This window comes from Aplidium turbinatum, chromosome 4, assembly GCF_918807975.1.
Source record: "Aplidium turbinatum chromosome 4, kaAplTurb1.1, whole genome shotgun sequence".
Lineage (NCBI taxonomy): Eukaryota > Metazoa > Chordata > Ascidiacea > Aplousobranchia > Polyclinidae > Aplidium > Aplidium turbinatum.
The window spans coordinates 6,873,988-6,891,330 of record NC_137475.1 but is presented as its reverse complement, the minus strand read 5'-3'; the positions used below and the strand labels follow the sequence as shown (position 1 = coordinate 6,891,330).

Here is a 17,343-nt window from a genome sequence, read left to right as displayed (position 1 = left end):
TGAATTCTTGTAGTGGTGTTTTGTTTTGGGGACTCGGGAATGTCATTGGTACCGGGCCCAACCTGGTTTGCCTAATTAAGCAAAACTACTAGGATTGAGCGTCCAAACGCGTTTTTTCTATCCGAGAGATTCCTACAACCAATCAACATCAAGTTGTCAATTTTGGTGACCGCCAATTTTAGTTCTTTTACTCATCTGTGACTGTGTCTAAAAAAATCTCATAGCGTCGAAAATATTGATTCATGAAGCCAAAATAAAATTGGCTAGCCATGCAAACTGAAAATGCCAATTTTGAATGACATAAATGTTAAGCTCCCGTAGTTTACGACAAGTTGTATGTAACGCAATGTTGAAATTTTGCGGTGTAGTTTTTCTATTTATCAAACTATTGTGATGAAAGAGCGGTTACTTGATGACGTTGGATCGCCTGGGGCTATTTCTCAGTCGCTTTTGTACAAGATCAAGGTTTGAGTTGTAAGAATATTTACTCTTTTATTTCAGTTGCACAGTAGCTACGTTACGATGTGGACAACAATACGATAGCCTGACAGTCACTAAAAGACTTTTAAATTAATAGGCTAGTGCCGGTAATCACAGAAAAAAGTGAAAATGAACAAAAAGGTACTCAGCTTTAATGTGTTCAAGAAAAGAAACCACTCAAAAAAAGTAAGTTTCAAACATTTAGTTTTTTTCTGAGTTGTGTTCTCTCTGCTGGCTGGCTTGAGGGGAATCTGAAAAGTGAAACAAGTGATACCAACAACAGAAAACTGTACATAAAACAATGATGAAAGTAATGTCCGCCCCGATAGCTCAGTTGGTTAGCGCGTGACTTCGTGAACGAATAAGCTTCAAGATAAATCGGTGCTGGTTCGACTCTCAGGGAGTGCGCTTGAGCAACGCATTCTAAGGACTGCTCTCCATTCAGCGGCAGCTAATGGACAGAATAATTCCCCGGCAACAAGACTTCAATAATCGAAAATTTTCCTCAGTCGATATCGGTACCCGGCCCTGCGTCAAAAGCTGCTGCAAGTATGCGAAACTAATAGGAATAACTAGGGCCATTTAAAGTCATTAAAGTCATATTTTTTTCTATCCATCAGTAAGTCGTGAAATCAATTTTAACGCAAAAACCGCATCCCAATAAAGTATATTAAGAAAGTTATGAAGTCATATAAAGTCATATTTTCCTGGTTATAAATGTCATAAATCAGCTTTTTAAGTTATATAGTCATATTTTTGAGTTATAAAGTCATACCGTGGTATACTTTACATAAAAAGTACCAAGTTAAGCGGTGAAGCAATTAAGCACTAAGAAAGTAAGGCAATTTCTGATTGAACGAAGGCAAAGTGTAGGATTAGCCTACATAACACTTACAGTCACAGACCTATATTTTATGAGGGCACACATTGCATTGTGTTGCAACACAATCTGTTCTACTTCTGTGCATTGAAGTGGGACGTCATGTGAAGTTCAGTCAGTGGGTAGGCAAGCTAAAAAGCTCAACCTTGGTCTACTTATATACAAATATAGTTTCGGGAGAGAGTTTGCTTTTTTATACCAAAGACAGGCAAGACACAACAATACCCAGTGGCGTAGCCAAGGGGGGGGTTTTGGGAGTTACAACCCCCCCCCCTTTGGCACGCGTGTGACGTCACGATATTGAGAATGACGCTTTCAGTCTAAAAAAATTGCCTAATTTTAAACAAAATTGCATTAAAAGAGCAAGTTTTGCCAATACCAAACATCTCAGCCAGAAATTAGCAACAAGAAAACATAGAGATTTAGCTTTATTTCCGAAAAATGTCGAAGAAAACGTGATCTTATCCTTTTGCTATGCCACCAGACACCACCATTTTACAGGAATATTCGTAACCACATTTTTGTTGAAAATGCTCTCAGAATGCACCAAATTCAAAGTAATTTTTCAAAATTTTCTGGGGGAGGCCCCCCAGACCCCCTGCCGCTGGGTTGTCAAAACCCCCCCTTTCAAAATTCCTGGCTACGCTACTGACAATACCACAGGGTTGAGCATTACAACAGTATATGTTTTTTACATATTTACAAAATAGTTTAACAATTATACAAATTACAAATACAAATTACAAATTACAATTATACAGTTATACAAATACAGTACAACTAGTAGCAAACTGAAGAATATAACAGTTAAATATATACAGAGACTTAGACATAGAGAGAATATCTGGTTCAGCATGCCAAAAGTGAAAAAATCAAATGCAGCGAAAGTCAAAGCGATTGTAAATGAATTTAAGGACTTTACAATCTCCTCTACAGAGAAACTGTTCTGTCAGGTATGCAGTTGCATTGTGAAGCATGAGAAACGTTTTTTTGTTGAACAGCATCTTGCAACACTCAAGCGTAAGAAAGGGATTGAAGCAAGACGACCCGCTCCTCAGCTCTGCAACAAGCATTCATTCACCCGGTGCAACCAAACGATTTTACCAGTCAACTTGTTCGGGCATTTGCATCAAGTGACATTCCATTGGTAAAAGTACAACATTCATCAATCAGAAAGCTGTTTGTAGATTTGGGAAAAACTGTACCCTCTGAATCAGCCTGTCGCCAAAAAGTATTTGAATTGAGTGAAGCAGACAATCAAAAACTGCTGTATAAATTGAGTGAAAAAGAATTGTTTTTTGTGATGGATGAAACAGACTTAAGAGGCAAAAAATTTCTGCACACGCTTTGTGGTACACTGGACAAGCCTGAATCTTGTTTTCTGGTTAAATGCTCTGTGCTAGACAGATCGCCAAATAGTCAGAAGATAATACATGAATTTGACGATGTGGTGAAAGAACTCAAAATTAACAGAAAGCAAGTGAATTTATTGATATCTGAGGCAGCAGCTTACATGTGCTGCGCTGGAAAAGTCTTAAAAGAGGTATATCCTAAACTGCTGCATGTAACATGTGTTGCGCATCTACTGCACAATTGCGCCTTGAAAATAAAAGCTTCCTACCCCGAAGTAGACAATTTGATTGCAAAAGTGAAAGCAAGTATCTCCAAGAACAGAAGCAGAGCTTCCGATTTCGATTTATGTGGCATACCACCACAGCCCATAGTTACTCGTTGGGGTAGCTGGTTGAATGCTGCTCAATATTATGCCGAGAGACTTCCACAAGTGAAAGAAATAGTCAATGCATGGGAAGGTGAAGGAGTTATTGTAAAGAGCGTCAAAAATTCAGTCAACGATCCAAAGTTGACTAGTCAGTTAACAGAAATGTGCCCCCACTACAACAGTATTTCAAACTTAATACTCAAAATGGAAAGTTGTACGTACACCATCAAAGAGGCCCATGCTGATCTAAATGCCCTTGATTTCGGAAAAGATCCGCTTGAGCTCAAAAATTACATTAAGAAGCGATTGGACAAAAGCGATGTGAAACAAATTATGGAGCTACAAAGACAAGACATTTCACCAGCGCTTTATGCAAAACTGCAGAAGTGTCAACCCACATCAGCGTCTGTGGAGCGCTCATTTTCCTTACTAAAGTCATGTTTACGTCCAAATCGTAACTTCAAAGACTCTAACATTCCACACTACATGAAACTGTACTACAACAGTGGTTTAAAATAAAAATGGATGTGTATTACTGTTATGTTGCGTATGTTTTACTCTTTAGTTCCGTGAGTGACGTTGTTAGCATGTAAAAATAAACGATTTTCACATAAAGTCATATTTTCCAAAAATTAAAGTCATATTATTGATTTTTTAAGGTTATATAAAAATGGCCCTAGGAATAACCCATCAAGGCTTTGTCAGTCTGAGGATAAAAATTCAAAACCAAGCCAAACGAATTATCAGAGGAGTTTATTGTGATTAGTCTGCTATTGTAACTTTGTGATTAGTTTACTATTGTAACTACTATTGTTTATTGTGATTAGTCTACTATAGTGATTAGTCTACTATTGTAACAATAAATGCAAAAAATCATACAATAACCACAGTGTAAAAAGTAGTAGAAGCTATAGTTAAGTCATCAATAAAAAATCTAAATGTCCTTTGACATCATTTTTTATTCACAAGTAAAGAAAGGTTGTTGCGAAATAAACAGTTTGTAAAATATTTCTTGTCAAAATGATAAGAACCAGCTTTCATCGACTGTTCCGTCGTTGCGCCACCATGCCAACTTGCATAGGAAGATATCAGCGCTTCCCAATTTGTACGAAGGATTAGGCTACAACCAAGATTGCATTCATTATCTCAGAACGACGCAAGCTTTTCTTGACCAACAAAGACGTTGATGGCTTTTCAATTTTTATCCGTGACCAATTTTTAGGCTTCTGTTTTATAGTTCAGACTTAGAGTTTTTATTTAGTTCTTGCATTAACATGCGATCTTTTAACATTATGTAAAACAAAATTCTAAACATTATCAGAAGAAAGATATATAAGCATTGTCGTCGACAGGGGGGTTCAAGAAGTACTTTGGGTCCCGGGCTTACCTTTTTTCACAAAAGCAGCGTATGGAATAATTAAAAATAGCCCAACATGAAATAAAATTAGGCGTAGGCGTACGATAAAATTACTGCAAATGTAAAAATAGCTGATAGTGAACCATAACTTGTCAAGAAGAAATATCTTCCAAACCTGTGGCCGATTGGACACTACCGCATTGCCCCAAGCACTGGTGATCGTGTTTTGATGTTTCAACACGAAATTTTTGGACGTAACTATGTAATCAGTAGGTTATTTTGTCAAGGTAACGATCAGCTAATAGTTGGTGTCGAACTTGACGTGGTCACATGTTGCAAAGACGGACTTGCCGACAAGCCGAACGATTTATACTCCTCGTAGGGCAACACATTACGGGACGTGCAACTCCGCTGTTCTGGCAACATTAGAAGGGTCAATTGCCAATTTGACATTATTTTTTACGCTTTTCTACTGGCTTGCTTTCAACTAAACACCTTAAATTACTTCAAAACCAACTTCTCTCCTCTTAGATGACCTTCAAAAAGTACATTATTTTGTAAATAAATAAAAAACGTAACCCTTCTAGTGATGCAGATAAGCAAAAAGCGGATGTAGTTTCGCATCCTCATGATCTACAATCCCTACTCCTATTAGTCAGTAGCATTAACAAGGAAGTCCACGGGGCTCAATTGGACCCTGGTCAAGGATAATTCTAGGGGCGCGTAACCTTTCCGAGGGACTTGAAAATTTAAAAATGCACCGCGTATATTTTTTGGATATTATTTATCCGCGTATATTAATACGCGATTTATTTATCATTTTCCTTAGAAGTGTTTTGATTTGGGGTCCAAGGATATCATTGACGACGGTCCCAAGTTATCTTCTCAAAGGCCTTGCTCCGGTAGTCCTTCCTATGTAGCTGCATGGTCGAGTATTGTTGCGAGCGGCTGGATTACGTTCGCCGACGAAAAACTCGAAAAAAAAACAGCTCCATCTCTACCGAAAGCACACGGCTGTCAATAGCGGATGTAGAGGGGCGCTCGATGAAATTTCCCCCTGAAATAAATAAAAAAAAAAACGAGGAAAAACATGTAAACTTTTACTGTTAGGCTATTTCAAGTTTTCTCGCTTGCTTCGTTTACTCAATCACTATGTACAATATGTACAATATTAACTATCTTAACTGCATATGACCCATTTAGCCTACATTTGAAATCAGCAGCAAATTTTCAAAGTTGTAAATTGGTCATGCGTATATAAAAAACTGAAAAAAGCGGTGACGTAAAGTAAAAAAATTGCTTGCTCAAATAGATTAAGTTAACAACTATAAATTAACCTGTTTCGGTGGTAACAGAGATATGTTATATGCTGTAGGTGTATAGGGCTGTGAAAGGTGCTCAAATCATAGGCTGCAAAGAGATTTTGTTTGGCCCGGAAAGCATTTTATTGCAAGAGAATTGTAAGGCAATCAAAAACAAGGCTAGATTCCACGTAGGCCGTGAAAATTATTTCACCAAATATTAAGTGAATTTTTGGGGGGGGGTAGCGAAAAGGGTTTAAAATCATTTTTATAGGGTAAAGTGGAGGACACCTCAAATGGATTTTAGAAATGTTCTTGTTAGGTGAAAAATCATGAGGCTCAAACAAAATTTGCGCTCATTTGTAAAAAATTACAGAGAATAATCGCAGATTTCGTTACCAATTTTACATGCAAAAATAGATGAGTACCGTGCATGTGATAAGCCTAAGTTTCACTTCGTTCAAACTGTAGGCTATACCTACCTTTCATACTGTAAATAAAGGCAGTTTGCCACAGAAGCAATTTAAAATTTCTTCAAATAAATTATTGAAATTCTTCTATTGTCACTAAAAATAATTTTAAGCTTAAATTTAATGTGGAATCAAAATTTTTATCGGCATCTTTTATTGAAATACAGTTTTGATGATTGCTGTAAATACGAAGCGTGCGTCATAAAACCATTATTGGACGAAAATACGCAAGAAACAATCAAGATCAGGAAAATACTGTATTTTTCAAAATTATCAGAGAGCAAACGCAAAGACCTCCATCTTTCGTTTATTGCTTTTTGGTCCCAAAGTTTTGCACTGTTTTTTATTTTTTCTTCTCTTAATTTTGATTTGTTTGGGCTATGCCTATGACCTCCACATTCCATCTATCGTTTTTTTTTTGGTCCCCGAAGTTTGTACTGTTTATTTTTTTATTACAATTGTGGGTTTGTCGGAACTTTGATGACTCTACAAATATTTTGTTCAGATCCACTACTGACGGCTGTATCTTTGCAAGTCACTTAGATTGAGTTAGGCATATTTGAAGATAGACACAAAGATTGGCTTGCTTGCCTTTCCGTCTGCCTAATACAATTCTATAAAGATACTCATAAGCCTGAATACAACAAAGAAAACTTCCGATAATTTTAAAAGAACCACTGATATGCTGTTGTGCTTTGTTGAAGACATTGGAATGTGTTGGGGGCAGTGACTTTTGTCTTTTGTAACTGTCATCAGTTAGGCTACGTTAAATAAACTACGCGCCTTGAGAAAAATGTTTTTGTTGTTGCGGGCTCTGTTGCTGTTGTTAAATTGTCCAAACCCAGCCGGACAAAACATCTGTAGACCTATGCAGCTTAGCTTATCTTTGTAGCAGGTTTTGCAAGTGAAATGCTGTATAAATAAGATTGATAAAAAACATTTGTATACCAAACAAGTTACTCAGAGTTCCGAGAAGCCTATAGTCTGACATGACAGGGTCGAACACTCTGTTGTCTGGTATTCAGACTTTCGAGGATGAAATGGTTTTTGAAATTTTAAACTTCAACCTTAGATCAGCAAGCCATTTGACACAGTTAATTGTAATATCGCGCAAAGTGCAATTTCTTTCGATGTTTCAAATTGCAATGTGTTTTAGAACCCTGCATTTTATTAACAGTCATGCATTGTTGAAAAAGTAGCGATATAGCTGTGACTATATCGCCTTGGGCTGCATTTATGACAAGCTTGAATGTGTTGGACAAAACATTTTGCACGAAATTAGAGTGTCCTTTGTATTCAAGGCTTCCATGTCGCAGTTAACAATCTCCAGGATTATTCTGATTGCAGAAAACCAATTGTGATGAATCTAAGAAATTAAACATAATTATGCAGCAGGCACGCAGCAGTAGCGGATCCAGAGGAGGAGGTACCTAGACACGTCCCCCACATAAAATAAAATCATGCACATGTTCAACCTCGCTTCGCTTGCTCAATCAAATTTTCTTAACTTAATCGGCGGCAGTGAACACTTAAGTCGCAAAAATCACAATAAAAACATCTTCATCAAACAGTTTCATGAAAATACTCTTTTGTTTCAGGAAAAAATTTTCTCCCTATCTGCCTTCTTCTTAGTCACCATCACCTACTGTGTGTTTTCTCTTGTGTCGTCTTACCATAAACCGTTGCGAGGAGGCTCTATGGCTCACGCCGTCAAAGTTGTACCAACACAAGTTTCTGTTTCAGTGAGTTTACCGAATTATACATCAGCAAATTATACTCAGTCCTCCCGCATAACTCAGTGGTTAAGCGTCCGACCTCAGATCACGTGGTGTTGGTTCGACTCTCGGGGTGTGCACTTTCGCATTTCAGGGCTGTTCTCCATTCAGCGGCATCAAGTGGATGATAAAATAATTCCCCGGCAACAACACTTCCACAATCGGAAATTTTACTCTGTCAATCTTGGTAACTGACCTGTGTCAAAAGCCTCTACACTACAAGTATGCGAAACTACCAGGAATAACCTATCAAAGCTTTGTCAGTCCGAGGATAAAGATTCAAAACTAACCAACCAAGTTAGTTTAAGTTTCTAAAATTAATTTCAGCTTGAACTAAAGTTCTAGTTTCTGTGTTTGTTTGTATTTATCCGTTCAATACTTTTTACTCTTAATTGCATACTTTTGTGCTCAGGAAACTTAGAAAAATTGGTTTCCAAGGCCAGAAATATTTTGGATTACCGGAAGGGGATATATCTAAACGTACTTAGAGAATACAGAAAAGTTGGGCAAGTCGACCAAGAAACTGTTAGAGAAGTAAGAAAGTATTACGTTGGCAAAAAGAGGTAGCTGTTGAAAGTAGGAAGCGTATTGAGATCATGTAGCCAACGCTTGAAAAAATCTATGAGAATGAATTCATAGTTCTTAAAATTGAGGAAGAAATAGATTATGAACTAAGTGCAGCAGAACGAAACCCACTGCAGCAGAAACCCACTAAAAAGAAGAGTGTATAGTCAGACAAAGATTTTGAGCTACCCATCAACGGAACTCCAGCTTGTTCTTTCTCAGGCTCAAGGCATGGATTGGTATTGATTTGTTACGTGTTTTCTTGCTATGACACCTTGCTCTACCTAAGGTTAACAGTTTTAAGGTGATGCACTGAATAGTCGGCAGCCGTGGCCGAGTGGTTAGCACGTTGGGCTCGCAGTCGAGAGCCTGCATGTTCGACTCCAGCCACCCGCACTTGCTGTTGTTTCTCTGGGCAAGAAACTTTACGATAATTCCTAGTGATCGATTTCGAGTAATGGGTAGTACCAAATTTAAGTCATAAGTAGAGTAGACAACCGGAAACAGACATTGCCGTCGGCTGCAGGCTGCAGCATTGCCGTCGGCTGCAGCGTGGGTCAGGTGTAGCCTATGTCGGAAGGCGTACACCGATGCATAGCGCTCAAGTCCGCTTTTCCACAATGCAGGATAAAGATAAACAAACAAACTTTTACCTTTCAAAGGAAAAGGTCACCACAAAAGAAACGACTGAAGAGACAGAACAATTATTCATTGCAACAATTGACACTCCCTTTGTCCATAGAAAGGCCGCTTATCCCATCGGGGCTTGGATGAAGGTAAGGTCAATTAGTTATCGAGACAGATTAAATGGTTATCTAATCTGTCATCACTTATTTTGTCTAGTTTGTCAAGTAAAATAACTGTGACTTATCTGTTAGCCTTACAAAGTAAAGTAAGGCTGTATTTCACTCGTAGGAATATTTTAAAATTTGAAAAAAAAATTTTGGTACCGGTAGCCTAATAACAAAAATAGAAAGATAAAGAAATAGTCCTTTTGCTAACTTAATGCATTTATGCCAGTGAAACAGTTTTATTAATAAAAAGCTGTTTTAGGCTATGTAGTATTAAAAAATATAAACAGACATAACTAAGCAACAACACTACATTTAACATTATAAAAACAAAAAAACAATAAGCGAACGTTTTCGGCTATGTATATAGCCATTTCCAATCCTATAAAAGAAAATATTGTATAAGAAATACTATATATACAGTATCACAGCATATATAGTATATCATATAGAAATACTAATCATACAGTATCACAACAAAAATACGGTCTAATCCAAAAAAATTGAGAAACTGCTTAACTTGCTCACACAAAATGATAACTGAAAAATTACGCAGCACAACGGGTCAAGTATTTGAAAGAGGTAAAATTAAATGTTCAGTGAAGAAGCGCTCAAGCAGATTACGCAAGATGGACAAAAGCATAACACGAGATAGTGGTACAAACAAAGCAAAAATTACGAGAAGCACAACACGTGACAGTTTAATCAAAGACGGTTAAAAGATAGGATCTCCGTTTATTTAATAATTAGTGCCTCGTGAATCTTGGTGTCAAACTCGAACAAACTATGACGAACAATTTCGAAAGACTCCAATAAAGGTTTACTATTTAAACACGATGGCAGTTTCTTGTATGATCTCTAATTGCACTATTTTTACTAAAATTAGCTGAATTCAGACGCTCCCCCACTCTCGTTACCAAATGTCGCGTGAAAAGAGCTATATGAATAGCCGAAAACGTTCACTTATTGTTTTTTGTTTTTATAATGTTAAATGTAGTGTTGTTGTTTAGTTATGTCTGTTTATGGTTTAAAATAGTAACCTTTCTACCCAAGTTGTATGAAAAAATAATCTACTAAGTGCAAATTAACTTTGAAAAGTAAAGCACAAACATATTAAAACACAATTTGACATCTAGGATCCAAGTTCTTCTGATGAAAGCGTATTTGTGATGACAAACTTTTTACAAAACAATCGTGTCCAAGTGTACGAAAATGAAGAAAGTACTGTTGTCTCACATGAGCTCCAACTACCTTTTGACTGGGGAGGAACGGGCCATGTGGTTTTGAACGACAATATTTATTATAACAAGTAAGAAAATTAGATACTATTGAAGCATGACCTATCATAATGCGCTTTAAATTTTTTTTGGTTAATTCTTTTTTAAAAACACAAAAGAAAACGTTGTTTATATGCTACTAAATAAAAAAATAAAGGATGGATTAGTTCCTCATCACTTTGAAAAATTTATTCTACTGTACTTAAGGACATAAAAAGGCCACATTTATGAGATTTGAGTTTGTGTCACAGAATAAAGAACTGTTCCATAATATGCGGAAATAAACTTTTTTCATTCATGGGAAGTAAAAAAACAAATCAAACTTACGATGCATGAAATGACCAATAAATATATCTTGATGCTTTCCTGAACTTTGTGAAATAAAAGATGAAAAAAATTCTTTCATCGTTGATACTCAAACATGTCCGCCCCGATAGCTCAGTTGGTTAGCGCGTGACTTAGCGCGTGAACAAAGAAGCTTTAAGATCAAGCGGCGCTGGTTGGACTCTCGGGGTGTGCGCTTGAGCAATGCATTCTAAGGACTGCTCTCCATTCAGTGGTATCTAATGGATGGAATAATTCCCCGGCAACAACACTTCAACAATCGGAAACTTCACTCTGTCGATCTCGGTAACCGGCCCTGCGTCAAAAGCTGCTACAAGTATGCGAAACTACCAGGAATAACCTATTAAGACTTTGTCAGTCCGAGGATAAATATTCAAAACCAACCAACTAAACAATATGGGTTTCAAGTCAACTTTCAAGTAACATTGTGGGTTAAATCAGGGGTGTGCAACCTTTATTACAGGAGGGCCATATATAAATAACTGGGTGAAACCGCGGGCCGCACGTTTATTTAACATATGGTTTCTAGTAGTTGCAGGAATAAAAATGTATTGTTTTGTTGTTCGTGTTATTCTTATGGCATTATTAGGGGTTATCTCTTTGCAGATATAATAAGTCAAGACGCATAATTTTCTTAACAAAACTGCTATTCAAATTTAATGCCACACCGACTTTATTTTCAGTTTAGTGAGAAATTTGCAGCTGTTTTTTTTTCGATTGCTTTTTCCCAATCAATCAGTTCAAGTTGGATATCAGCTGGTACTTTGTCACTGTCCGTGTTGAATGGCGAAGAGAATATATCAAACAAATGTTCATGAGATTTGAAGTCCTTGAAACGAGCCAAAAATTCATACAACAATTTTTCAAGTTGGTCTGCAAAGTCAGTTTTCTTCTCAGGATGCATTCCATAGTCTCTCAAAGTTGGAAAGTGGAAAAATTTTCAGTCTGCATGTGAGCTTTCCAAAGTCGTAATTTGTTCATAAAGTCTTTTATATGACCATACATTTTTACGTTCCAAATAATTAAATACAATGGATTTGCGGTCACCGGTGGGAGATTTCTAAAATGATTAACAGAAGGTGCTAAATCTACAGTAGGCTACAATAATCCACTCCACAATGAATTGTTCACACGTAGGCCTATCAGAATAAACTAAATTATAAACACGTTTCGCGGGCCGCGCACAATTCAAAAATGGCACATCTTCACGGGCCACACAATTTTTCTTCGCGGCCGCATTTGGCCCGCGGGCCGCACGTTGCACACCCCTGGGTTAAATACATCGCTTGTAATAGGGCATATATCAACGACTAATCTGTTTTCAGTGCGAGTGACAAACCATGGAATCTGTTGCACTTAACTGCAATTTGTTGCATCTGAAATGTCGTTTTCGAAAAGCTCTCGTTTAAAGAGGTTATTTATGATCAAAACGTGGTAGCATTTTGTTGGATAGTTTAAAAAAAATTCCTTCATTTTTATGCAGGTTTAATAGTAATATCATCGTCAAGTACAATTGGAAGAAGCGGCAAGTTGTCCAGCAGAAACGTTTGACGGGGGCTGGTTTTGGTAACCAGTGTCCCTATCAGTGGGCAGGGAGCACTGATATCGACTTTGCTGCAGACAACATGGGTCTGTGGGTCATTTATGGGACTCTGAAGAGTCAATGGAAAATTGTGATCAGTCAGCTTGATCCTGAGACGTTAAAGGTAAACGAATCGGCCAGATTGAAAGTAACTAATTTGACAAAAAATTTCGTTCTGTAGAGTGGTTTTAAACCTGTTTCCTGGTGGCAACATTTTAAAACCATTCACCAGTTCTCGCACTCCCTCCTAGAATGGCTGCAACGTAATGGTCATCTACAATTCAGAATGTAAATCTAGTGCTACATAAATAAATGTAATTCAAATCCGTATTGAAAAAAACCTCAACGGTATCTGACGGTTTAAGTATCAATATTAAAATGCAAAGGTAACGTTCCTGATGCTACTGTTCTATATGTAGCCAACCCCTGCAACACTGCTTTATTATTTTATTACGGCTGAATGCCTTTCACGTGTATTTATTGAACTTGAGGAAATTTGACCAGCAGTTTGTCTCATGTAAGTGAATGACTGTGCAAATGAATTCGTGCTAGTAAAAGTTATAGAATAGATACATAGATATTACAGTTACAAGCCTTTTATGCTTTATAGGCTAATAATGTTTAGCTGATGCGCTGATGTTTAGGCTTCTGAAAGCAAACATGTGTCGTCTGTCGATTTGTGAGAGGCTGTTCAAATGGTGAACAGCAGGCAAACTAGTTGAGATAATCAAGTATTTTTATTTACAGACACTACGCACTTGGAATGCCGACTTTTTAAGGCGTACAGCTGGAAACGCGTTCATGGCTTATGGAATTTTATACACCCTTCGGCGTCACGATTCTTTCAATACTTATTTAAATTATGCTTTTAATACAAAAACTGGGACCTCAGTTAGGCCAAAAATACCTTTTACCTCAAAGTAAGTAGGCTACTTTATTTCTTTTGAACTTACTTGGTACGACTTTTAATTTTTGTTGGTCTGCAGTTGAGTTGGCACCTAAAGTTAGAAAATAAACAAGTGTCCGAACTACTGTAGCCTATTGTAGAACGTAGATCCAAACCTGTAAATTCTAATATGAGATGAAGTAATTGTTTGACACAATGAGTAATGCATGCAGATGCTTGGCCTCACTTACCGCACCCATGTTTTTACTAATCGCCAAAACTCATTAAAACAAGTTGATTATTTACGTTTTGTAAACACTGAAAACAAGATACAATAGCTCAGGAATAAGTTATTAATTTCAGTAAAACGTAAAAAGCTTTAGGCTGCTTGAAAACTAGCCAAAAATAGATTTCAATCTGATACAATGTGGTGGCACCTGTTTCAGCCACAATCCTCTGTTGCATTGGCAATTAGGCTACAATCGAAGTCAATTTTAAAACCGAAGTATTTTGTAAACCAAGCACTCTTGCTTCCTTTTTTCTTTTGTGACAACCAAACCGAGCCTTGTTGGTTGCATTGGGTAGGCCCACATCAATGCATGTTTTGTTTAAGTATATCAATTATTCTTTATATCAATCCAACCTAAAAAGCTTTTTAACCTCAACTTTATAAACAATTAAACACGAGCCCAACTAATTAACTTTTATGGCATTATCAACCCAACCTTAACCTACTGCTTTGAAGCTTTGGTAGACGTATGATTGACAATTAAAAGAGAAAAGAAAAGCAATAAAACACAAAACGTTAATAAAAAACATATTCTTTATTATAGCTTCCAACATTTAACATAACCGTGTTGGATCGTTTTGTGCAGGGGTTACCAACTGGCGGCCCGCCACGCTGTTATGTGCAGCCCGCGGAAGGTATCAGCGTACAAGTATAACCTTCCGGGAAGCATATTTTCGCTTTGCATACGATTCCACCGACCGACTCATCAGATTGTAATTCTAGGTAGGGGTCATTTAAAACTATTCTAATGCGATGTCCAGCCACACTGTCCCAGCGGTTGATTAAAACGTCTGTTTTCGAATTTCGAAAATGTCTGTGAGCATCGGGTTGCTTATTTTAAGTTTGTAAATGTCATGTAAACACTATTGTGCGTTTCATCGTTATTGTGTTTCACGAGCAGTGTTCCTTTATGCAAGTTTTTGTTAGCAAAATAGGTCGGTGTGCCAACTCAATTTGTAATAAATTGGCAAAATATTATATATAAATTTAAAGGCTTTTTCTGGTTGTATTATGAAAATATTTAGCTTATAGTACTGAAAATTGTTGTTGATCAACAATTCTTGCCATGCTAATAAGCACCGCAAATGATAGCTGTCTAATAATCAAAGAAAGACGGTTTTATAGACTCTCACAAAAAAATGATGAATATTCTGATGAAACCGCTCGCCTCGCTAAAGTCGCTATAAGTGCTCAAAACAAGTGGCTTCGTTTATTATACATTGTTAAAGAAGTCTAAAGTGTTGTTAAAGGAGCTTGGCCTGGCAGTAGCGTTGTTCGACTAGTTTTGTTGCTGCGGTATTCTAAGATAAATATTAACAGCATGTAACGCTGGATACTGAGTACGAAATGCGTTCTTTTCTAGCATAAGAGTCAACCTCCCTAAAATTTTATTTGTGCGCCCGCCACAGCTCTCCTAAGTGCCAAAATGGCCGGCATGCAAAAAAGGTTGGTGACCCCTGGTTTAGTGCGTCAGTTTGGATTGTTTCTAAACTTTTTATTACGATATTACTGTCTGATGCAAAAGTTGATTTTGACCATTTCCATTTGGTCATAAACAAATTGCCCCGAGCGAGAATTCATCTTAGTGGCAGATAACTTCATTCTTTGGTAAGTGTTATCAAGAGATCATTTCCTATGCATAAAATTGCCTTGGTTTAAAAACTTCGGCTGTTTAATGGCACGTTAGTGAAGTGCCACTTAGCAAAGTAAAGGTATAAAATGGTTGTCGGAAATCAAGGTTTTATAAGTTCTACTGGTGTTTAGTTTGAAGTTTTTAAGCGAGATGTCTGGTTACATATTTACTGTACAATTGTTACAAACCACAGAAAAAGTATACGGTATGGACAACCTTAAAAACGCATGGTTAAAATATTTTTTGCTTCAAACGATTTGATTACGTATAAAAACAAAAGTTTAACAAAATTCATGACTCTTCACAAGTCAGTTTGTCTTCACAAAATCAGTTCAGAAAGGTGAAAAAGCGTTTTGTAAATGCTAGCTGTTTTGCAAAATGCTATATTCTGAATCCTCTAAAGACTTGTCAGTTTTGATGTATTGTGGTATCTTCCAGCCCAGGTCCAAACACTAGATTTCGGGATTCAAAACTAAAGGTTCCGAATGTGACCCGATTGAAATAATTCGTTTCTTATAGTTGAAGAATTGAGGATCCCTGTCAGCGTTTTATTCATTTTCTACTCACTGCTACAACCCTACGTTTTGTTCAAGCAAAGCAGGAGACACAATCAAGTTTGCTGGAAAGACGTTTGACAAAATATTTTTGCATTGCAGGTTTGGATACATATCAATGCTGGATTACAATCACAAAGAGAAAAGACTTTACGCCTGGGACAAAGGGAATCTTGTTACTTACGCTATCAATTTCCGCTAAGCTTCAGATGGTTACCAAATACTTACTGCTTGAAGCTACAAGCAATACTTGATTGAGAGGTATCGGAATCAAGCCCCAAGGACGGTTGAACGGATGTCTTAAAAATGATTTTGGTACTTTTCAAAAGGAATCGAAGTTAGTCCTAGTGTGGCTTATGTTACGAATCTTCTTTATCGTGTGTCACACGGCCGTAGCCCAGAGCATCACGCAAGCTCTTGCTCTATCGTTGAACTCGGCCAATCCTTTGCAGAGCACCTTGCTAATAGGGCAGGGCAATCGAGGAGATATTGTATCGTTTGCTCCTGTCCATATTTACAACTTGTGCTCCCCATGGAATATGTTACAAATAGCATACTTATCGCAATGCTTTTACACTAACAGTGTTGTGTAGCCCACAATAATCTTGCAAGTGTAGCCTACAGCATTGTAAACGTACATCATTTTGACTCACATCTAGCAATTTGAACTCGATAGCTCAACTCAAACATGGCAATTCAAACTCATTAGACAAATCTTACAGTTGAAGTTGTAGGCTAATGTTTGATCACTGTGTTTGCATTATCGCGACACAAATTGACACAGATGATTATTTCACTGTAGTTTCATGGGAACTGACATAAAAATCCAGTTACAACTGTTCATCAGTAAAATACATTTCAACATCATGATTGTTTGCCTTGTGCATCAGTTCCAACCTTCATTAAGCACAAAGCCATAATCAAAAACACGGGTAGGCTGCTGTGGGCATTGCGCATGTCAAGTGTTCAGAAAGCAGCCTAATTAAGCTAAAAAATATTAGAAATTCCAAAGCAGCATAAGTTTTTCTTGCCTCATTGTTGTTTCAGTTGAACATTTCCCTTTTTATTTTGCACGTTTTTTGTTGTAACTTATCGAATTCAGTGTTTACTTTTAACGACATAAATGGATTTACAAGTTTGCTAAAGAGAATGTTTGAAAAATAAAAATAAATGAAAAAGCTCCTGATGCAATTCCGCATACTCGCAGAGGCTTTGAACCACTGACGCAGGCCCGGTAACCGAGGTTGGCAGAGTGAAGTTTCCGCTTGTTGTTGAATTGTTAGATCCATTAGGTGCCGCTGAAGGGAAAGCAATCCTAAAATGCGTTGCTCAAACGCAACCCCCAAGAGCCGAACCAGCATCGTTTGATCTTGAGGTTTCTTTGTATGCAAAGTTGAGCGTATAACCGCTGAGGTAACCGGGCAGATTGCTTGGTTTTG

At 37.3% G+C, this 17,343-nt stretch overlaps 1 protein-coding gene across 1 annotated transcript; it reads left to right on the top strand.

Annotated features, from left to right (window-relative positions):
- The first annotated feature begins 549 nt into the window (after positions 1–549).
- On the top strand, positions 550–16,294 carry LOC145769661 (noelin-2-like). Its single transcript, XM_082581330.1, has 7 exons — positions 550–666; positions 7,807–7,950; positions 9,210–9,323; positions 10,475–10,647; positions 12,444–12,666; positions 13,290–13,462; positions 16,007–16,294. The coding sequence occupies exons 1-7, from the start codon at positions 610–612 to the stop codon at positions 16,104–16,106; spliced, it is 984 nt and encodes a 327-aa protein (XP_082437456.1). The 5' UTR covers positions 550–609; the 3' UTR covers positions 16,107–16,294.
- The last annotated feature ends 1,049 nt before the right edge of the window (positions 16,295–17,343 follow it).